General features: G+C 56.6%; 7 protein-coding genes and 1 non-coding gene across 8 annotated transcripts; 3 read left to right on the top strand and 5 right to left on the bottom strand.

The window, feature by feature from the left end:
- Positions 1-1060: 1060 nt before the first annotated feature.
- VTJ83DRAFT_2846 (uncharacterized protein) lies at positions 1061-1501 on the top strand (the record flags this gene model as incomplete). Its single annotated transcript, XM_071009161.1, has 3 exons — positions 1061-1137; positions 1243-1355; positions 1413-1501. 3 exons carry the CDS (start codon positions 1061-1063, stop codon positions 1499-1501), a joined length of 279 nt encoding a protein of 92 aa, XP_070866727.1.
- A 390-nt stretch (positions 1502-1891) lies between these two features.
- On the bottom strand, positions 1892-2809 carry VTJ83DRAFT_2845 (uncharacterized protein; the record flags this gene model as incomplete). The annotated part of the gene is made up of 1 exon (XM_071009160.1): positions 1892-2809. The coding sequence occupies one exon, from the start codon at positions 2807-2809 to the stop codon at positions 1892-1894; it is 918 nt and encodes a 305-aa protein (XP_070866726.1).
- A 2793-nt stretch (positions 2810-5602) lies between these two features.
- VTJ83DRAFT_2844 (uncharacterized protein) lies at positions 5603-7171 on the bottom strand (the record flags this gene model as incomplete). Its single annotated transcript, XM_071009159.1, has 1 exon — positions 5603-7171. The coding sequence occupies one exon, from the start codon at positions 7169-7171 to the stop codon at positions 5603-5605; it is 1569 nt and encodes a 522-aa protein (XP_070866725.1).
- Positions 7172-7907: 736 nt separating this feature from the next.
- VTJ83DRAFT_2843 (uncharacterized protein) lies at positions 7908-8945 on the top strand (the record flags this gene model as incomplete). The annotated part of the gene is made up of 2 exons (XM_071009158.1): positions 7908-7961; positions 8175-8945. The coding sequence occupies 2 exons, from the start codon at positions 7908-7910 to the stop codon at positions 8943-8945; spliced, it is 825 nt and encodes a 274-aa protein (XP_070866724.1).
- Positions 8946-9987: 1042 nt separating this feature from the next.
- Positions 9988-11244, bottom strand: VTJ83DRAFT_2842 (uncharacterized protein; the record flags this gene model as incomplete). The annotated part of the gene is made up of 4 exons (XM_071009157.1): positions 9988-10028; positions 10094-10488; positions 10586-10758; positions 10846-11244. 4 exons carry the CDS (start codon positions 11242-11244, stop codon positions 9988-9990), a joined length of 1008 nt encoding a protein of 335 aa, XP_070866723.1.
- A 5150-nt stretch (positions 11245-16394) lies between these two features.
- Positions 16395-17638, bottom strand: VTJ83DRAFT_2841 (uncharacterized protein; the record flags this gene model as incomplete). The annotated part of the gene is made up of 2 exons (XM_071009156.1): positions 16395-17423; positions 17513-17638. The coding sequence occupies 2 exons, from the start codon at positions 17636-17638 to the stop codon at positions 16395-16397; spliced, it is 1155 nt and encodes a 384-aa protein (XP_070866722.1).
- Positions 17639-18336: 698 nt separating this feature from the next.
- Positions 18337-18428, top strand: VTJ83DRAFT_t83. Its single transcript has one exon. It is a non-coding gene; the product is annotated as a tRNA-Glu (tRNA).
- A 365-nt stretch (positions 18429-18793) lies between these two features.
- Positions 18794-20896, bottom strand: VTJ83DRAFT_2840 (uncharacterized protein; the record flags this gene model as incomplete). The annotated part of the gene is made up of 1 exon (XM_071009155.1): positions 18794-20896. The coding sequence occupies one exon, from the start codon at positions 20894-20896 to the stop codon at positions 18794-18796; it is 2103 nt and encodes a 700-aa protein (XP_070866721.1).
- Between the last annotated feature and the right edge of the window lie 480 nt (positions 20897-21376).

The raw sequence follows: 21376 nt of genomic DNA, 5'->3' as shown, positions 1-21376 counted from the left end.
CGACATTCTAACAAAAAACGTCCTAGATATCTTAGACCAGCTAATATCGGAGCTTAAGTCATTTTTGTCTAGATTCTTACATAGACTAATAGTTCACTCCAAGCCCAGGTGCCTTGGTTGTTCATCCACGAGGTATGCCTCTTTGATCAAGGTACATTCATTGACGCCACGTTGTGTTCTTTATGCTCTGGAAACCGTCGACACAACGCTAGCTGCAATATACACTAGTCTGATACCTCAGCCACCGACAAACCCTTTGGCAGCTTTCTGGGTAGGAAGTATAGGGAACATGAGTATGTCTTCATCTGCGGGTTGCCTGGCCGATAGTAGGGAGAGTTTCCTGATGACTTTCAACTGATGCTTCACAATCTTCCGTCCCCGTCCAGCTCATCAGCCTGGTGTTTTATTCCGTCGACACCGCCCCTAGTTATAACGTAGCCTTCCTAACATGCGTCCTTGTACGAACTTTCCGAGCTAGTTGTCATCTCTTGATCTGCGGGCCCGTGACAAGGCCTCTGGGGTACACACCCCCATCATCCAAATAGTTCAGCTTTTATTTCACCACAGTTCTCAAAGTAGCTCTGAGCTTCCAGATTCCTTTGGAAATAGGTCCTCCTTGAATGCTGGCATTCCTCAACAATAGGTATTCGGGGATACCGAATTAATCCGTTGGTTCTGGCCACAGAATCGACAGGCCCTTCAAGAGGTATTGGGGAAGGCGGACAGGCAACACAACAGATCTTTGTCATCGTGCTCTTAGGGAGGTAAGGTGGTATATAGAGGTCACCCCCCGTCAAAGGTCTTCAGCGACCACCCACCAGTCCATCAGGATCACCTCAGCTTCCGTATCAACCTTGCTGCTGCGCTCCCAGGTAGTCCCAGTACGAACCCTTCCAACATGCGTCCTCAAACTATCATCTCCACCGCTGCAGCAATCCTGCTGTACAGTGCCTCCGCCAAACAACACTATTCGGAATTCTCGCGCTCTTGTCTCGGGATCACCTTTACCGGAAGGAACGCGCTCGAGGCGTCGTGTTGCTATCCACCCTGTAAGGCAGGCATGTTGATGCACAACAAGCTGGATCTGAACAAGTGCCTGGGTGTGGACAAGAATGGGGACCTCATTTTCATGAAAAAGTGGGTAGCCAATTGGCACAGGTTTCTGTTACAAGCTCCCGAAAATCGTCGCTGTGATCGGGACGTGGCTGACCACTGACACACTTCTCGCTGCCAATCACGCAGTGGCTACTTTGAAGAGGATTGCAAGCGGTGCTCCGTAACTTTCGACGGTATACTCCACTGCGAGTGCTTCCGCCCGGACGAAGGCCAAAGCTCCATCGTGGGACTGAATTTGAGTACGTCATGGTCGGTCCATGGTAGGCAGCGCTGCTGGTGGCTAACGTGTGAGGCAGACGAGGGCATCAGCAATGAGCATGGCATGCTCAAGTGTAACGGTGGCAAGGCCGAAACATGGAAGGAGGGGCCTCTTAGGTGGGATTGATGGTCGGTCCTGGGCTATGTCTAGCATCGGGAACGAGCTAAACTGGAGGGTGTTCTTGTCGCGAGGTTGTGGCCTGGCAGAAGAATTCTTTCGATGGCTCTTGAAGGGGAAACTTGTGCCAGGGTTAAGTTTCAACTTCAGGGCGGTGGTTTCATGGAGAATCCTGGGTTGATCATTTCATAGAAGCATGGTGAAATCGAGGGCATGAGCAGAAAGAGATGTGTCAACGGCGACACGGCGAAATCCTGATATGTACGTCCTAGTGAACCAACTATCTACATACAGAAGCGAACTCTTTTCACATCATATTCGACTCATGAGATAGCGGCTCAAGCCGGCTGTCTCCAGACCCCATTCACCAAGCTTCACCGAGGTAACAAACCCCGGTACTTAAGCGCGAGGCTCCTCCCGCTTGAGACGACGGCCAGGGCAGCGCGTCGGGCGAGGTGGGCGGGGCGGGGTGGTTGTCGTAACCGGAGCAGCAGTGGCAGTGGGCGTGGGAGTGACAGTGGTAGTCGGGGGCGCCGGAGTGCCGTTACCGTTGCCGTTACCGTTGCCGTTACCGTTGCCGTTGCCGTTGCCCGAGTTGGCAGCAGTCCAGACCTCCGGGCCAGGAATCTGGTAGCTGTCGAACCTGGTGTACAGGTTGAAAACAATCCCGGGATCAGAGTAGGTGTAGCCGGTGTTGAAGTTGAAGTTCTGGTCCGGAACAGCCGTGCCGGTACCCGAGACCTCAACCTGGACGCAAGACGGATAAAACTGGGCGCCACGAGCCGGGTCAACGTTGAAGGCCGCGTTCGACTCGTGGTGGGCAATGATCTCCTGGCGGATCAGGTACTTGCCCGGAGCCAGGGCAGCCGGAAGGACGAAGTCAATTTTGCCGCCATTGTCGATGAGCTTGTCAACAGCCCACTTGCGCGTGGAGGAGTCGAAGCCGTCCTCGTGGATCTTGGTCCAGATGCTCTGGGCGCCGTTGCCCTCGGTGAAGGGCGCGATGTAGGTGATGATGGGGCCCGAGTGGGAGCGGTCGATGATGTCGTCGCCGCGAGTGTTATGGAACCACTCGAACGTGAGGGTATCGCCGGCGGCGGCCTGGACGAAGCCGCTGACTGCCCTGCCGCCGTTGACATTGCAGACAAGGTCCGGGCTGGCCAGATCCTTGACCGGGCTGTTGTTGGGAGGCGTGCGAATGTAGACGCCGCGGCCGTCACCCTGGTCAACGCCGTTGACCGCAACGCCGTGCATAAGAGAGTGGGCCGTAGCGCCGGTGGCATAGGCCAAAGCAAGGGTGACAGCTTTGAAGAACATGGTCGTGTGTTTTGCAAAAGGTCGAAATGTTTGTCAAGTCAAAAGTGGGTAGACCAGCTCGGGGAATTTGGATGTGCCTCGAGGGATAGATGGAGGGAGTGAATCAAGGAATGAACAAATCAAAAAGAATGCCACAGACTGTTAAAACGGCTACCTGGGCCGGAAGAGAAAGGAAGTGTTGGGTTAAAGATGAAGTGAAGGAGTGTATGAAAGAGTGCTGAACCGCCCTGCTGGGTTGGTGAGTAAAGGAGCGTAACTTGAAGCGCGAGGACGCAAGGGCTTTTTATATCTCAACGGCCGCCGCCATCGCGTCCTGCTAGCCACCCCTCTCTCCAAAGATTGGTGAGTCCCGGTCCCCGCAGGCCAGGGACTTGTGGTGCATCAACATGGGCCGCTGTCGCGGGTGGCTCGCCGGGCACCACCCACGGTCCCACCCAGGCGGTTGATGTGATACCAGGGCAGCAGCGGGAGCACCGCTTGGGCTGTCATGCGGGCCGGAGACCAAGGCTGTGATTGCAAAGGGGACTTGACGAGTTGGCGTTTGCGTGGTGGTTCTGAAACCGCTAAGATGCAATCGCATGCATGGTGGGACGGGCAGTATCCACGGAGATCATCCTTCATCTGAAATGCGCATGGGAAGCTGTGCGGCATGGCACGATGCGCACCACGACGTTTTTGCTTGACAGCGCGAGGCGATGTTGTCGATCGCAGATCACTGTGGCGCAAGCACGCGATCGGGATGGATGGGTGACGTTGAGGAATGCCACCGTCTTGGTGTTGCGACGCATGTAGTCCAGCCCTGCCGTAATTAGTTCAATTCGTCAACGCATCCGCCAAGATCAGAGGCTCAACGGTTTCACCATCTCAGTGAACCCCGCCAGAGCCTCGGCTCGCGTACGTAAAAACCGCACATCCACGGAAAATTCGGGAAGAATTGCCGTATGCTACCTGGAGGCGAGTTCTTCTGTGCAGACCACAAGGCATCTGAGACATGAGGTGACCGTCTGTCCAGGGTCCGGTCACAGACCAAATGCCAAACCCTTGGGCACCTGTTAGGCCAGGAGGAGCCTGATGAACGAAGCGAAATGTCAAAGACGATGAACGAGATGGCATTATCGGATTCTGTGCTGTCTCTCGGATACTAAGGCGGCGCACAATCTACCCGCCGGTAATGTTGCCCCTTTCTGGCACACTCAGGTGGTTCCGCCGACACAAGCGACTGACCTCTCCTGATATGCTCTGATCGACTGGTCAATCTTGAAACAACCAGGACCCCTGCACTCTTGGGTGCTTTATCTAGCATATACAAAGTACGCAGTGCGTGTACATAACGTCCAAGCGACGCCGGCTTGGCTCTCCTTCAGTACTGGTATCTTCACTTCCCGCTTAGTGCGGACGCGCCCAGTGAAGTTTCACCAGGCGCGCTGACATTCCATATCATGCCGTCCACGCAGGCGTCGCCGTCCGTGAAGCTCTGAAGGGGGACAATCTGAGCAGATCCTGGCTTCCAGTGTCCTAAAGAAGAAGTTGCTGGCAACATCTCGACAGCCGGCCCTCGGTGTGACCTTGACGGCGGCTCGCCGTGGGGTTGGATCAGTTCGGAGCAGAGAAGAAACAAAGCCAAGCATCCATTCCTGACACTCCTCGGCACGGAGGGTCACGGACTGTGGGGCACCATTATTGGCCTTTCATATTTTTCGTACCTCATTCTTCTTTGCTTTTCTTCTCCTTTGCTCTTCCTTACTTTTTCGGTTGCTGTTTGGGAAGGGCCCTGGGAGACGGGAGTTTGGTTGTTGAGACAAGTCGAGGGTGTGCAGACTTCCACATGCCTACCCCATAGCTAGGTATCCTGAAATGTATGATTGTAATTGCTTCCCATGAGCTTCCGTCAATCCGAAGAAGATGGTCCGTCGCTGATGTTGCAGCTTTGACATATTCAAGATTGATTGATCGCCTCAGCCATCTCAAACCATTGCAGGCGGAACCGTCTTTCCAAACATGAGGCCGCGCAAAGAATCTACGCGAAAACACTTTGCGAGAGGACGTTGACAAGTCTTGGTGTCAAAACTGGATCTCAGTCGACTTCCGAGACTTCCAATGCCGTGACTGCACCGAATCTCCATGGGCCTCAATGATGCTTGGCCATTTAGCAACGTTGGGAGGTATAGATGGGAAGCAACCAGCTTTGGGAGAGGCGGATTAGGTACCTTGCAGTATAGCCACTGGACCCTTACCTTGAAACCGTGGAAGCGAGGCCAAGTTAGTGTTCCGTCAGCTCCCTGATGATACACCTCCGAATATTCATGGAAGGGTTCCATGTAAGACATGATTGGGCCGTTCTGGATCTATAAGGGACATTGTGTACCGGAATTGAGTCTCCTAACCTTGTTTTCGCATGCTTCATGGCGGTCTCCGGAGTGTGTACCGGGGGCCCGGAGCATCGTTCGCCAAGACGGCGCTCACGGAGTCTTGGCAGGTACGAAGCGGAACGCCCGGCCCGGACGGTCGACTCCGAATGGCTCCACCTGACCGTGCCAGCAAACCGCCCACAATCGGCTATCTCTCCCTCCGAAGGAATGAGGATAAGGAGGGGTGTGCTGGGTACTCGGCATTGTGTAGCCGAGAAAGTGTTCTTTGTGGATTCTATTTGCACGCTTGATTAAGTATAGAGTACTGTATATATGGAGTACGACCCAGACCGTCGTGTACCCAGACACACACATGGTGTTTGACTCGACCAACTCCGGTTCCCCGTACATACCTCCCAAACCAGAAATACCATATTCGCTCCGATTACCTCTGCCTTAACCGCTTCCAAATCCCCGAACACCTCTCCTCCAACCACTTTGCAAACCTCACGCTCGGCACGTCCACCCATCTCTCCACGACCGCTGCCAGCGCCAGCACCGGCACGGTAAACACGGCAAACCACGCAACGCACGCCGTCCAGTATAACAACCCGCCTGTAGTCCCGTCCGGCACGCCAGCCAGCGCCATCAATGCTGCACGCAGTTGTAACCCAAACAGCACCAAGCAAAATTCGTGCACCAGATACATGGCAAACGAGATTTTGGCCAGGTACTGGCAGAGATAGGATTCGAACACGGCGCGCAGGCGCGGCAGCTGGGAGATGGAGAGCAGCAGCGCCGCGCCGGCAATGGACCACCACAAGCGCGCCGGGTCCTCCATGGAAGCGTACACGGCGCCGGGAATCAGGCCGCGGAGGGTTTCGAAGCCGGGCATCGGGGCGGCGATGGCGGAGGCGTAGATCATGGTGGGGAAGCCGGCTGCGTAGAAGGCAAAGACGAAGACGGTCCACCAGAGCCAGCGGCGGCGGGGTCGGGGGGTCTCCGCTTGCAGCTGTTGGTGCTGTTGCCGCGCCCCCTCGTCCTGGCCGAGGTTGATATCTGCGATGAGCATGCCCGTGGCGAAGCACGACAAGTTCCAGCACCCCACGGCCATGGCGGCGACGGAGACAATGCCGACGACAGCCATGCGCGGCCGCGGAGAAGCGACGCGCGCCAGGGCGAGCAACAGGAGGTAGCAAAAGATGGAACCGTAGTACTCGACAGGGATGGTCCAGATGACGGCGTCGTACTTGGGGTGGGTGACGAGCCCGCGGATGGCGCGATAGAAGTTGTGGCGCGGGTTGACTAGGCGGTTGGTCTCAACGAGCCAGTCCCACAGCTGGCCGAGGAAGGTCGGCTCGGGCTTAAAATGAAAGTTGAGCGGCGGGCCGAAGCCGAAGCGGGTGGCGACCATCTCGCAGAAGGTTAACAGGATCGGCGGGAGGTAGAGGCGGAAGCCGCGGCGGAAGAGGGAGGATCCGACGGCATGGTAGACTTCCCCCGGGGCCCGGGAGCGGATGTGGTGCAGGCAGCGGTGGGTGAGGACGTAGCCGGACAGCACGAAGAAGACGGCGACGGCGCCGCCGCCGCCGACAAAGATGGTCCGGATGAAGGGGAGCTGGAGGGGGCTGTTCTGAAGCTTGTCGGCGTGCCAGGCGGGGACGATGGAGGCCCAGCAGCCCATGGCATGGAAAACGTAGACGGCAAGGGCGGCGACGCCACGAACGCCATCAAGCCACGAGGTGCTGCGGAGGCGGAGCGAGCCGGGCTTGGGGTACGAGATGAAGGCAAGGAGGAGGGTTAGGATCCCGCAAGTGGAGCGCCCGAGCCGGGAGCGGAGGACGGCCCCGGGCCGGGTGGCATCGGCGTCCTGGTGAGCTGCTGATGAGAGCAGCCCCAGCTCAAGATCCTTGGGCTCATCATGGTCATGGCCATGGCCAAGGTGGTCGTCGCCGGGACGGCCATGATCACGACGAACATAGTCGCCACTGGAGCGCATCTTGGGAGACGCCATGATGCGAGTTCACGTCCCGGACGGGGGCTGGAAACCCCGGCAGACTGAAAGACTCGGACCAGGCACCTTGATGGTGTTGACAACACAAAGTTTGGTGGAGGTCATGATGATGACGAGAGTTGCTCCACGGACAGGGGCAAATCATGTGCCCTAGGCGCTAAGCCCGATCAAGCCTCGCGTGGCGAGCTGGTTAACTTGACCGTGTGCCTGGTCTTGCCCCTTTTTGGCCGTAGTCTCTTGCACCAATGGAACGCTAGCCGGTCCGTCGTGGGTGCCCCCCACAGTTTGAAGCACCGGGGCACGCATCATTGATTGGTCTGTGCTCCACCTAGGCTGGCCAAGGTACCTGGTACCTTGGCGTGGAGATGAGAGAGGACGAGACGTTTCATTTCCCCCAATTCAGCACGCAGTGGCCATCTGCCTGGGCAAAACCTTCGCCGGTACATCTGCCGTGTCCCAGGCATGTATATGCAAAGAAGATAATGAAACAAAAGGGCGGCGACACGACTCGACTGCCACACTGCCGCAGTCACCAGGTGCAGCAGCACCATTGCAGCCAACATGCAGCTTGAATGACGCAGGGTCAAAGCTTGGTGGAGCCGAGGTTTCTCGGGACGCTTGGGAGCGCAGGGACCAGTCAGGAACCCGGCATCGGCCCCACTTGACCATGCTTGTTCGGGACCAGATGCAAACCTGGAGCAAGCATGGCAGCAGGAGGGGAAAGGGAAGGGTTGCGATGCTTCGAAGCGATGCAGCGAAAGACAAGAACAGGGCCCAGGTCTCGTGTAAGGTGCCTGCGTCGGCGTCTTGGGTGGTGCATTTCTGCTCTCTTTTCTTCTCCACATCTGATCCCACCGTCACCTTCATCCCATCTTTCTCCTCTTCCCTTCCTCCTTCAGTCGCTCCCTTCCCCTCCTTCAACCTCCTCCCAGGTTCCCCCCACAATCGTTAACTCGGACACCGTCCGTTGCCACTCCTTACCTTCATCTCGCGGTGGTTGAAGACGTGCAATCCCCCTCGTGGCCCGACGCCAGATATATTGCTCTTGAGCAAATCCCAGCCACAATCTTCCGCCGAAAATCCCGTTGCAGCCGAGCCAGACGACGTTTGCATCCGAACTGCTCGCGCTTCCGAAACGTTTTGCCGAAACTCCTCCCGCACGTTGCAAAACCCGTTGTGGGAAATCTTTCCGAGACGTCTTCCTCAACTACCTACCTATACCTACCCAAGGTACCCGGGATATTTCGACTTGGTCACCAAGGCCCAAGTCCATAATTGCTTTCGCATCTTTCACCACCTTCACCACCTCCACTCCTTTACACACGAGCACACACGCAACCTCGCACCTCAAGGCCGGAGCACCTCCATACAGTTCGGTCCAGCACAGTCGCACGCACGCAACACATCCACCATGGGCTTCATTGAACGCATCCAGGCCAAGATCGAGCTTCTCCGGCTTGAGAAGCGCTACACCCGCAGCCGTCACCGCCGCTCCACCTTCGTCTCCAACGCCATCTACGTCGACGGCGAGTACATTTACCAGTCGCCCAACACCACCGGCTCGTCTGCGTCGACCTCTCGCTCCGGCAGCTCCCTCGGCTTTGACGTGTCCTCCGCCGCTGCCACCAGGCAGCAGAAGAAGATGAACCGCTGGTCGTCCATGCCCGGCTTCGGCTCCGGATCCAAGCCCGATGGCATGGGCATGCCCCCCATCCGTGAGCAGGATTGGAGGAACCGCGTGAGCTTTTCGGACGATAGGCACGACCGGTACTAGCGGCTCCGAAGTCCTAGGTGGTCCAACTTTGGAAAGGTTCTTGGGATCTCATCGATGGCGGCGCGGTACGTTGTTGTCGACAGCTACTGCTTTTTTTTCTTTCGACTCTGGCATGGCTTCGTGCAAAACAGCGGTGAGGTGCCTCCCGGGACTCGATCAGGCCCCGATCCCGGACGTGCGATGATTCAGGGATTTTGGCGTTTCGGATGCATATCCATCATTTGCCATCTGGTGATGTCTCCGCCTTGCCACGGGACGGCGCGGGATGGCGAATGTCCGAACTTGATCGGTCTTCCCGCCACGACGCCATCGAAGCTGACTCGGGCGAGTCCGATTTTCTTTTCGATCTTACGTATTTTTTTGGTTTTTCTTTTATGACGACCAAAAGCTCGGCTCCGGCTGGTGAAGCAGGATTTTTGGGCTACGGAGCGTTCACGACTGTTTATGACGGCTTGCATACGGTATTATACCTTGTCACTCCTTTTGTTAATATCTTGGCGGGGAATCGTTGCCTCTATCCTGTTGCACACTTGGCACCGGGTTGGGGGAGAGGGGTTTGTGGGTTGGGGCTGTAATTCTGGAAGAGTACTATCGGCGAAATATGGTCATCTGCCAATAACGATTGGAGGGGAATCGTCTTTGGAGCGACCAATTCTTGTATGTACTTGAGGCTATGGCTAGGGTGATCACGACACCATTGCTGCCACGCGTGTACATACATCGGGGCACCACCATGGTATGGCAATGAGAGACCGTTCCACCTACGCATCGCGACGTTCTCCATGGTTCAAACCATAAACCATGCACTTCTGTCTTAAACTTTTGCTGATGATCCAACCTTTCATGTAGTTCTGAAGACATCACATGCCACAGCAGGGCGAATTGGCTCTCATGTTCACAGACAACATGTACGAGCTAGAAACACGCCACCAAAGACACGACGCAGGCGCACACAAAAAGAAACACGAACTCGGATATCCGCTCGACGAACCCACGGACGGCAGAGCCTCGACCCGGATCCCCTTCCACCCTACCTACCTGCCTAAATATCCACCTCGCCTTGACCGGGAAGATGCTTGAGCCCTCTGTCATGTTAGCCAGCATTCATCTCGCATCCGATATCAACAAAGACAAGAAGCGAGACCTACACCCGTCCAGATCTTCATCCACCTGGCTCTTCACCTGACAAGCATTCATCGCCTGGACGCTCTGAGTCTTCAGCGGCCGTCCATCTTCACAGGCCTGGAACATGCACGGCGAGTCCATCGCTCGCTGCAGCGCGTCGCCCTTCCAGCCAAAGACGTAGTCGGCGTGCGTGCCGTAGCCGAGCTCGTCGCCGTAAGACAGCACGAACGGATTCTTGCCGTCGGCGGGCCACATGCTGTTGAACTGCGTCGTGTCCCAGAGGGTCTCGAAGGCGAGCTGCGGCATGCGGACCGGGTGGCTGGCTGGACAGGGCCCGGCGGGGGCGAAGGCCTCGCGCACCGTGTTGTACATGTGAGATTGGTGGTCAGGCGAGTCGAGGTTTTTGCCGTCCCAGCAGCTGGAACAGCGGGAGGGTTGGGATCGTTAGCTCGTTGTCGTAAAGACGGAGATCAGGAGGGGATGAACAGAGAAAGCCCGGGGAGGAGAGGACTTACGCAGGGAAGTGGTGCACCGTCATGATGCCGCCCCGACACGGCCGATCAGGGAAGGTCGGCAACTCGGGGAACCGCGTCGACTTGTCCTCCAGACACACGAAGCGCAGCCCCGGATTGCCGCGGGCCCCAGGTTGGACGCTGTACATCGGGCTACCTACTGTCATACGGAAGCCCTGCAAAGCAGGAGGACCACGGGGGCGACGAGGAGTTCAGGTCAGTGTAACCTGGGCTGCACCATATTGGCTAAAGACAACACGTACCGGCTTAAAGGCGGTGATCTTCTGGTTCCCGTTGCTGGAAAAATCCTGCTGGGTATAGTAAATGGTCATGCCGCCGTTGATGCCGTTCGGCAGAGCCGAGTTTTGCATGAGGGGCACACGCTTGTAAGTGCCGTTGGGGTGGCGGAAGAACATGACGGCCGTCCAGTAGTTGGAAAGGTTTTCGCTGAACGTGCAGGTGGTACACGTCGCCTCGTCCGCAATGTTGGTTCCCATAGTTGCGTTGAAGGCGTTGCCGCCCACGATCTGGTGGACGTGCGCGCTCGGGATCTTGCCGGGCTCGACGAGGGGGTCGAGGCGTTGGATGCTCACCGTTGAGCAACCGAAGCGAAGGGCCGCATCGGCCGAACCAGCGAGAAGGGAGAGAGAAAGCCACTTCATGGTGGTTGGTAAGGGGCGAGTTGCTGAATGAAAGGTAAGGGGGTGGGTCCCGAAAGTGGTTCGGCGACGGCAAAGGGGCCAAGGAGGAGATGCGCCAACTTATGCGCGTCTGGGGATTGACGACGGCGATATATACGTCTTCAATCCCGTTATTCCCAGGCCCTCTCAGAGCCCTCTCCGTCACGGCATGCCGCCAACCAACTCAGGATCCACGCTCTTATCTATCTTCTTCTTTGGATGCGGGGAAGATGCATTGTTTGATTGGGGGACGGCGCTTTCCAGGGGGGACGGGATTCTATGTCAACTAGCTCGATGCCGCCGAGGGTGATGTCCTGGGAACCCGTATTGGCCAGAAGACCTCCCGTCAATCTACCGTAGTTTCTAAACCGGGCACAGTGAAGCACCACGCGTCAAGGTCGATGCGGAATGGGAAGGTCACTCGTCCTTGTCTTTTTCATCTTGCCATGAACCTGTCAATGGTTTATCGCCCCCAAGGAGCGGCACGGCATGAATCGGGGACGAGGACCGGACCGGAGTCATCCAACACAAAGAACCTTACAGCTAGAAAGGCCCTACGATTTGCTGGAGTAGCACGCATGTGCCGGGTCACCGATCTGCCGAGATTGCCATCGCACCTCACGCCGCAGCCTTCCGGTTGCTGGTGCCTTTAACCGGCAGTCTCTACGGACGATAGATGTGGCTAGCGGCCAGCCATGTAGCCGACTTGTATAAGGAACGTGAGTATGAATTAGTAGCTACACTGGTAAAAAGCACAAGTTTGGCTTTTCGACACTTTGATGGGGCAGATGCTGTCCTGGACAGTGTTTGTTGGGACGAGGAAACCGTGGTTTTGTTACTACTTGTCTAGGTCAAGACACATCCAAAGCACATTCACCTACTCTTGACTGTTCAATTGTGCTACGGTCGAATCACTGGATTTAAGCAGCTTATCGCTTGGAGCAAGGTGGTCGTGGTAGAATGTGATTGTGCCTGTGGTGGCAGCAAATCAAGATATCATCACAGGACCCTGACGGGGAAATGTCTTTGACATAAACATGACTTGAAATCCTCAACAGATCAAGCTCCTCGGTTCGACGCAGTGTCATAACTACCTGAACTGTCATAACCACCTGAACTGTCATAACCACCTAAACAGAGTGGTCTGGTCTTTCTAAGGACATCCTCTGAGCTCTTGCTCTACACCGGTCTATCCAGATTCCCGATAAAAAGAAACTCCGTATCCGAGAATAGCGCCAAAGTCAACATCAACGAGCCTCTCTAGTGTGTCTATCCAAAGAATCATCTCCCTTCGATAAAGCACATTAAGCAATGTGCTTTGAGGTTGTCTTGGTCGCCGTTCGCTCCTCGTATCTGTCATATTCGTCCTCCCAGCGGACAACCGTCTCCCGATGCTTCATCGTCTTCTTGCTCCACTGCCGGCCGCTTCTTCCCGACCCTGAATCGGATGGGTACATTGCGTACGTTTCGTTTTCACTGCCGACAGCCCGCGGGAATCTTGGTGTGTTCGGTGCTGGAGAGAGGAAACGCCGGGGCCCCCTCCTGTCAAAATTCCTCTCGCTGCCGTAGGTCGCCCAAGCAGACCATGATTGAGGGGCATGATACGTCCAATGGCCTCCGTTGTCAACAAAGGACGCATTGACCACTGCCGGGTAGAAAGGAGGCGGGTCAAAATGCCCAAATCTCGCCGCCTCCTTTCTTTGAATTTTCTCTTCCATGGCCTGCACTTTCTGCTCGAGTTCCAGTCTCCTTGTCTCCAGCTCGACAACCCTCTTCTCTCTCTTTTCCCGCGCAGCTGCCTTCCTGGCCTCTTCTGATATGATGGAATCTTTGACGGCCTGGGCAATGGCCGCCTCTTCCATTTCCTGTGCCCACCGGACAGCTTGCTTGAGCTCGTGTTCCCTCTCCGCCTGCTGGCGTAGGACGTGTGCCGTATCCAACTTATTTTTATTTTCTGGAAAGGTCTTTGGTTCTCTTTTGGCAACCTTCACTGTTGGCAAGTCAGCCATCGGTGCCGTAGCCTCACAAGTCGGCTCCCCTTTGTGCCTTTCGAGCCTGCGAAGAAAGCCTTTTCTCTGTTTCTCTTCATGGAGCCGTTGTTTCTCGCTTGCTAAAGTGGCCAGATGCGCTGCCTGCCGAGCTTCCTCTTGAGCTTGCTGCCGGCGGCGCCTCATGTCCTCATACTCGCGGCGGGATTGGTGCACAGCAATGCGGATGGCCTCCTGTTCCGCAACGTCGGCTAAGTAATACTCTTCAAGTTCTGATGTAGCGTCTTTGACAGAGGTTTCTTGGGGAGGTGCGGGCTCTCTCGGCACGGGCGCAGAGCTTTTCGATGCCTCTTGGCATGGGTGCACGACAAGAGCTTCGGCCAGTCTGTGGTTTGGATCGATGTGCCACTTCTTGCAGCGTAATTCGACGTCTTCGAGAACCCAAGCGCCGTGAGGAGTGGGAATCCTGGGCGTATTAGGAGAAATGATGAGCTGAGGCACAGAGAAGTGGGAACCAGGCAGAACCAGAGGGATAATCTCACATTGAAGGCGGATGCGCTGTGGTCGAAGGGGCCTGTACACGCTCTAGTGGGATGTCCTTCCGAGATTCCATGACGCTGTTGGAAATGACGGCAGTTGTGTCGCTGTTGAAACTCTTGTTGGAGTCGGACCTGGAGGAGGGGCTCCTTGAGGATCGTGACCGGCCCATGGCTTTCCCGTGATGACGTTGACGACGATGGGGATTGGGATAGCAGCGATGATTGGACGTATTTTGATACTGGCGTGGAACGAGCCAGAAGAAAAAGTTACGATTCTGAGTTAGACAGGATGAAGTCAACCCCATGGAAGCTCTGCTAGTGGAGCGATTAACCGAAGAAACGAGATGATGGAGAAGTAGTGTTCTTATGCCAGTCAGATGGTTCGCTCAAGACCTCGCAGTCCAAGATCGCTGGTCTGAATGGCCCCGGACGGAGACATTCCCCGGGCCCCTTCACCTTCATGTTTGGCCAAAGATGATCTTCCTCCTGTGAAGATGTCCCTAGTCGACCCTTATCAACAAAGACCGGAAAATCTGGAACGAACCGGGAGTGGATGCCATGCAGGTGGCTGTATGCGGAGTGGCTTCCAATGAGCTCGGAACAATGTCTAGCTTCTGAGAACTGGCAGAGAGCCAGCATATCCCAGGAGCATGGCTCATGTAGGAAACAGGCAACAAATAATGGGTGGCCCCAGAACGATGGGCCCTTTTGTCCGGTCTCGCAATCCCCACGTCTGGTACAAGCCACACCGTAAGAGATGTCGAAGTATTGGATCCGGCGTACTGGTATGATCATGTGGGACAAAGCACAAAGAAACAGTGGTTGTGAGAGTTGAACAAAGTCTGTTCAACAACCATTTGGGCGACAGGTTTAGCAGCCGGATATCCCGCTGCAGGTATCCGTATTATAATGTCTCGGATCAGGAGTTCATGCTGACCCCGGTCAGCGAGAGTAACTAACTGGTTCATCATTCTACGCAGTAGACAGCCAGTCAAAGATGTTGAGGATTCAACTGCGTTGTGCTTTTCATTGTGAGTCAAATGTCCTGGGAATACAAGTTTGAAGTCTGGTAGTTGTTACAGCAGCAAAACCGTAACAGAAGTCAGATTCCATACCCTCCTCACTCTTTTACCTACCCATGAGCGCTCCAGGTCTATCTCCCAGTCGGTTCCTATTCTCCACTCCCTCGCTATACTCCGACCACCCACCTATAGTCCCGTCGCTCTCCGTCGTCGATCCGTTCACGCACTTCCCCCATGCCACGCCACACCAGCTGCCGCCCTCCAAACTTCTCTGATATCCCTCGCCGTTTTCCACGTACAAAAAAAAAAAAAGGAAAAAAAACTTATAGTTCGCCTCCTCATACACAAACTGTCTTGGTAACACCCCCTTTTCTCTCGCCTCCGCATCTTTCTCCTCCTTCCCGGTCAACAGCACAGGATTGCCTGCATCCACTACCAACCCGAAACTCCACCCACCTCATCATAAGCGGTTCCATCGACCTCGACACCGTCAATGGCGGCTTGTAAGCCTCCTTGCGCGTATCTGCCGGAAGTGTCACCACCTCAGGAACATCCAGCTCGCCTTGGGAAATCGTATCATGTACCGCACGTGGAAAGCCCATGAAGCTCAGCACCGGTCCGTCCTTGGCCGGGCCCACGGCTTGCATGGGCAACCATGCGGCGCTCGGCCGTCCGCCGAATGCGACACTGCGGACGGAGTGGTAGTGGCGGAGCGTGGAGGCAAAGAGCGCGCGGGCGGAGCCGCATTGGCCGTTGGTGAGGAGGATGGTGTTTTGGGGGAGAAAGGCGGAGACGAAAAGGCAGGATGGAACGGCGCGTTGTTGATGAGCGGGATGGTAGAGGCGGGGCCGGTGAGGCTGGGCCAAGTGTACGCTCCCCAACCGGGGTTATTGTGAGACCTAATAGGGCCGTAAAGGGAGATGAAGGAAGACCAGGGGGCGCCGTTGAGGGTGATTAAGTCCCGGATGGGCTAGGGGGTGGTGGTGAGGGAGGTGGTCTTGGACAGCTGGGAGGACTCCCACGCCCCAAGGAAGGCGAATTGGGGGTGTGCGCGGAGTTGGGTGAGGAAAGGCAACTGGAGAGGGCCGTCCTCGGATGCCGGGGGGAACAGCGTGAAGTAGAGACTAGCAAGTGTGGAAATGAGACCGCCACCGTTGCCTTGGAGGTCGATGATGAGTCCGGTGCGGTTGGCAGCGCGGGCGGTGCGGATGAGGTCGATGGTGACATTGTGGAACTGGTTGAGCATGATCGTATTGGAGCCTTCAACGTCGGGAGCGGGGATGGTGATGGCGAGATTAGGGTCGAGAGCCAGGAGGAAGCTCTTGACAGACAAGACCGCTGTGTCAGAGAGGACAAAACCTTCCATAGCTATCCCGTCAAGTCGTTATGTCGACGGTTCACGACTCTGAGTTGACAAGCTTAAGATCAGGAGAAATACTATTGCATTCAGTCGTGCTAAAAAGGCTATCCGGTATACGCTGTCCATTCCTCCGGCGCATGTCGTATACTTTCCGCAAGATGTACCCGCATTAATTAGGTAGGCAAACTCAGTTCAAATCTCAAGAGCATCCAGCAGTTCCTCCCTAGACCATCTCTTCCCTCCCTCCGCATTGGCTTGTGTCTCCCCTCACCGCCGCCGGACTGGGATAACTCACCCGCTCTTGTGGTATCCGTTCAACTTCTTCAGGTTGCTCCGGCAGCTCCGTGTCCTTCCGGCTATTTACTCCATTCCTCACGTTATCTGCTCCCTTGCCTCTTGCTCTCCGCAAACCAGACTTGCGTTTCCTCCCCCAACCCAACTTAGTCGTAAACACATACCTTTGCTTTATCTCCGGCATTAGCCCAGCAGCGGCAGCGTAGTCAAACACCCGGTCTCTCCTCAGCGGGATATGGTTGAACCTCCAATCCCATACCGCCGCATACAACAACCGGTACACCATCACCGCCACCGCAAAGCCCAACAGGCTGCCTCCAACAATGTCATACCAGTGATGCGCCATGTCGATCGTCAAAGACCCCGCTATCAACACCGCCCCGAGAGCGGGCGCAAGAAGAAGCGCCAACCAGTAAAAGCCGGCCTGAAAATCAGCCCAAACCTTGAGCTTGGCGTTCATCCACAGAAACAGAAAAGTGTACCCAGCAAACCCTGCCGTCGCATGGCCAGAGGGAAACCCCGTCATGGCGTTTCTGAGAGCGCGCGTGTCTGTGTTGGTGCACACCGTGGGCGTGAACATGATCTGGCGAAACCCAACGCCGTTCAGGCCCGTGTCGTTGTTCGCCGCGGCCCTTGAGACGTCAGGCTGGCACACGTCGAGCCAATAGGGACGGTAGCTGCCGACGAGGACCTTGACCACGGCTTGAAAAAGCGCGCCGAGAGCGAGGCTGTAGAGCACGCCGAGGATGGCGTTGTTGAAGTCCCAGAAGGAGCGGATACGCAATTGCGCCAGGGCGATGACGGCGATGGGGATAACGCTGGAGAGGACGCCGGATAGGGTTGGCGAGATGACCCAGCCGCGGTTGCTTGGGTAGGCTAGGTCGGGGTAGACGATGTCGCCGGAGGTGGTGAAGGTAATGGGGAAGTTGCGGGTGAAGGGAACGGGGGCGTTGTAGACCTGAAGAGCTCAGTGATCCAGTCCAGTCATGGTGGAATGAAGTGATGATAATTTCCGGGGGGCGGTGGGTGTTGATTGAATCGACTTACACCAAGCGAAGTGGCGCCGATGATGGCAATCGTGAGAATGTCCTTCCATGACAGTTTGACCCAGGTGATCACGAAACGAACCGAGCGTCTCCAGGTAGAACCCATCGGCATTGGGGTCTCAGCCATTCCGGGAACTGGTTTTCGACGCACGTTTTGGCGGTGGAAGGGCAACATTGTCTACTATGTAGTGTATATGCGTAACTTGAACTTTTGGTTTGCATAGAACCTTGTGTGTTTGGGTTGCTCTGCACTCTCGAAGCTCTAAACGAGCAACCTGTTGAAGTGAGTTGAAGCGTATTACCTGAGGTTTAAAGACAACTCAACAAGCTAGGTACCTACTCAAGGGTTGCCAGGACATCATCGCCGGGTCGCCCTCCAACGCCATCGAACACGACGACCCTGCCGTCACTCAACCACCCGAAAGCCTGCTACTTCGACTCGCCCACGATCGTAAGGATTGAATGCCAGGATGGATGCAATACTATCCTATGACATCACCTGCGCCTGCATCGCCCAGCTTCTGGCGATGCTGTTGGAGATGCTGCCATTGAACCCTGAGCCCACGATCATGGTGACGTCATACTGATCTGGCTGGACCATCATTCAACTGCCGAGAGTCGCTACATCGTAGACCAATTCACCTCCAGTTTCCGGCAGTCAATGTTGCTTGCCCCCGCAGCTCACGAATGCCGGGTCTACCCAAGAGCAACCGGAAGTTCAGTAAGTTGCAGAGAAGAGCGGAGCCCTAATACCCCACCAGTCCGTCCTTCAAGTATCCACCAAAACCCTCCAATCTCCACAATTCGGAACCACACACGATTTCATCGGGTATGGTGTAGCGGTAACATCGTTGACTCTCACTTCTCAGGAGTGACTGCTCTCTCAACAGCCCCGGGTTCGACTCCCGGTATCCGAGTTCTGATGTTCTTTTTTCTTCTCTCATTTTTTCCCCCGCTTGGTCTGCCGCGTGCTCGGCGGTTCTTGAACCCGTCAGGCAGAGGGAAAAAACCTTTTTTGTCTGCGTGTGCCATGACCAAGATACTTTGACCAGCAGCTTCGTGATCCACACCACCGGAAATTCCACGCCCTCAACTCGGCAACGTAAAGAACTTGTGATCGAAATTCGAATTCGTGTAACTAGGTGGGCGGGTCAGTGGGTGGCGAACCATGGATTTTGTCCAATGTCGCTACCAAGCCCGTCAAAGATGCCCCCGAATGCCCGACGATGAACCTCGGGGTGATCATCCTCACGACTCTTCCATGATGCCCCAAAATGAGGCTTCAAGCCTCCTTCACCCTCTCCCCGGCCCTATCCATCAGCATCTCTTGCGCCGCCCACAGCTCGGCATACAACCCATTCAGCTCCATCAACTCCCGATGGCTGCCCGTCTCCACCACCCTCCCTTCCTTGAGCACAATGATCAAATCCGCATCGTAAATGGTGCGCAACCGATGCGCCACAAATACGCTCGTCCGCTTCCTCTCCCGCAGTACCTCGTTAATATTGGCCATCAGCGCCTGCTCGGTGTGCGTATCCAGCGCGCTCGTCGCCTCGTCAAAGAACAGCAGCGGCGGGTCCTTGAGCACCAGCCGCGAGACAGCCAGACGCTGCTTCTCGCCACCAGAGATCATCAGTCCCCGCTCGCCAACCTTGGTCTGGTAGCCGTCCGGCCACGACTCGATCTTGTCATGAATGTGAGCGCGACGCGCGGCATCATGCACCTTCTCGAGCGGTGCATCGAGGTTGCCGTAGCGGATGTTGAGCTCCACCGTGTCGTTGAAGAGGGGCGTGTCCTGGGGCACGACGCCGATGGAGCGGCGGAGAGATTCGAGCGAGACCTCGCGGATGTCTTGGCCATCAATCAGGATGCGGCCGCACTGCGGGTCGTAGTAGCGGAAGAGGAGACGGAGGAGGGTGGATTTTCCGCAGCCCGAGGGGCCGACGACGGCGACCTTCTTGCCCGCGGGGATGGTGACGGTCAGGTTGTTGAGAATGGGCCGCTCGGGGTGGTAGCCGAAGGAGACGTTCTCGAAGCGGATTTCGCCGCCCTTGGGGAGGGTGAGCGGAGGAGCCGAGGGCTTCTCCGTGATGGAGACGTTGACCTTTTGCAGGTTGAAGAGGGTCTCCATGTCGAGGAGGGACTGGCGCAGCTCGCGGTAGACAGAGCCCAAGAAGTTGAGCGGGACGGAGAGCTGGAAGACGAGCTGGTTGATCAGCACCAGGTCACCGACGGTCAGGGAGCCGGTGACGATGCCCTTGGCGCCGAGCCACATCATCAGAGTCAGAGCGGACGAGAAGATGATGTTCTGGCCACTGTTGAGGAAAGCCAGCGAGGTGGCCACCTTGATGGAGCTCTTCTCATACTGCTGCAAGGCCTTGTCGTAGCGACCGATCTCGTACTTTTCGTTGTTGAAGTACTTGACGGCCTCGTAGTTGATGAGCGAGTCGACGGCGACGGTGGACGCCTTGTTGTCGGCGGCGTTGGCTTGGCGGCGGAACTTTGTCCGCCAGGCGGTGGTCGTGATGGTGAAGGCCGTGTAGGCCGTCATGGTGGCTGCGGTGATGGCGGCGAACTCCCAGCCGAACTGGTAGGTCAGGATGCCGCAGACCATGGAGATTTCGAGGGCAGTGGGCACGATGTGAAAGACCATGCTCGTCAGCAGGAAGCTGATGCCCTTGGTGCCGCGGTCGATGGCGCGAGTAAGGCCGCCCGTCTGCTTGGACAGATGGAAGCTAAGGTCAAGGTCCAGCAGGTGACCAAAGGTCTTTGTCGCCACACGGCGGATGGCCTTCTGGGCGACGGACGAGAAGACAGCATTGCGCAGCTCCTGTGACACGACGGCGCCGATGCGGGAGGCGCCATAGGCAAAGATCATGGTGCCGGCCACGGTGGCCACGGTCCCCCCGGCGGCGGCGACGTCGATGTTGAGCGAGTCGATGATCTCGCGGAAGTAGAAGGGCACATGGACGTTGAGCACTTTCCCGCCAACGAGGAGCCCGACGGCCAGCATTACGCGGAGCTTGTCCCCCCAGCTGTCCTTGGGCCACAGGTAGCGCGACATCTCCTTCATGATGGCCCAGTCGGCCTTGCGCTGCTCCTGCGCCGTCTTGTCTATTGCCGCAAGGGGGTCGGCAGCGGGCAGGGCGACCTTCTTAGCCGGGGGGGCAGGGGGCTCTGTCGTCTTTGTCGCCGGTCCATAATGGCGGCGGGTAGTGGTGTGGAACACGGCGCGCGGATGCAAGGAGGTGGAGGGACGCGACGTCCCATCATGGCCCAGCCGGAGCGTCGTCCATGGCGGGCGGAAGGGAGCGGCGGAGAGGCGGTAAGACGTAGCGGCGCGGTGCACGCGTGCCGCCATCAAGAGTCGTGAATGCGAAGCCATGACGCCGGGGAGGGAGGCAACATCTTCGGCTCTCCGGGGAAGAAGGCGGGGCCGGCTATTGAGGACAGCTCCGGAGAGGTTTGATATGAGCCCGTTCAAGGTCCGCGCGAATTGTGCGTTGTTTCGAGGGCCGGTTAGGGGCCAAGCGCGGAGCTCGAAAGCTCAATGGACGTGGGGGGAACAGATAGCCTTTCCGCTGCGCTGCCGTCGTCGTCGGGTGGCCGGGCAGCGGGTGTGAAGGCTTGCCGGCCTTTATGTCGTTTGGCGTTCGGTCTGCGTTGGCTCCGGCCCAAAATGATGATCGGGAGTTCAGACCAAACATTGTTCGGGAGTCGCTGTCCCGCCATTGCGCTGAAGTGGGGCCCTAATGATGCAATGCGGAACCGCCGGAGCGCCATGTGCCCCTAAAAACGCAGAGCCTCTCAGATTGATAGGCCACCACGTGGACACCACGACGACACCACCCATGAGAAGGATGAG

This window comes from Remersonia thermophila, chromosome 3 (genome assembly GCF_042764415.1).
Source record: "Remersonia thermophila strain ATCC 22073 chromosome 3, whole genome shotgun sequence".
NCBI classification, from domain to species: domain Eukaryota; kingdom Fungi; phylum Ascomycota; class Sordariomycetes; order Sordariales; family Chaetomiaceae; genus Remersonia; species Remersonia thermophila.
This window is presented reverse-complemented; position numbering and strand designations above follow the sequence as displayed.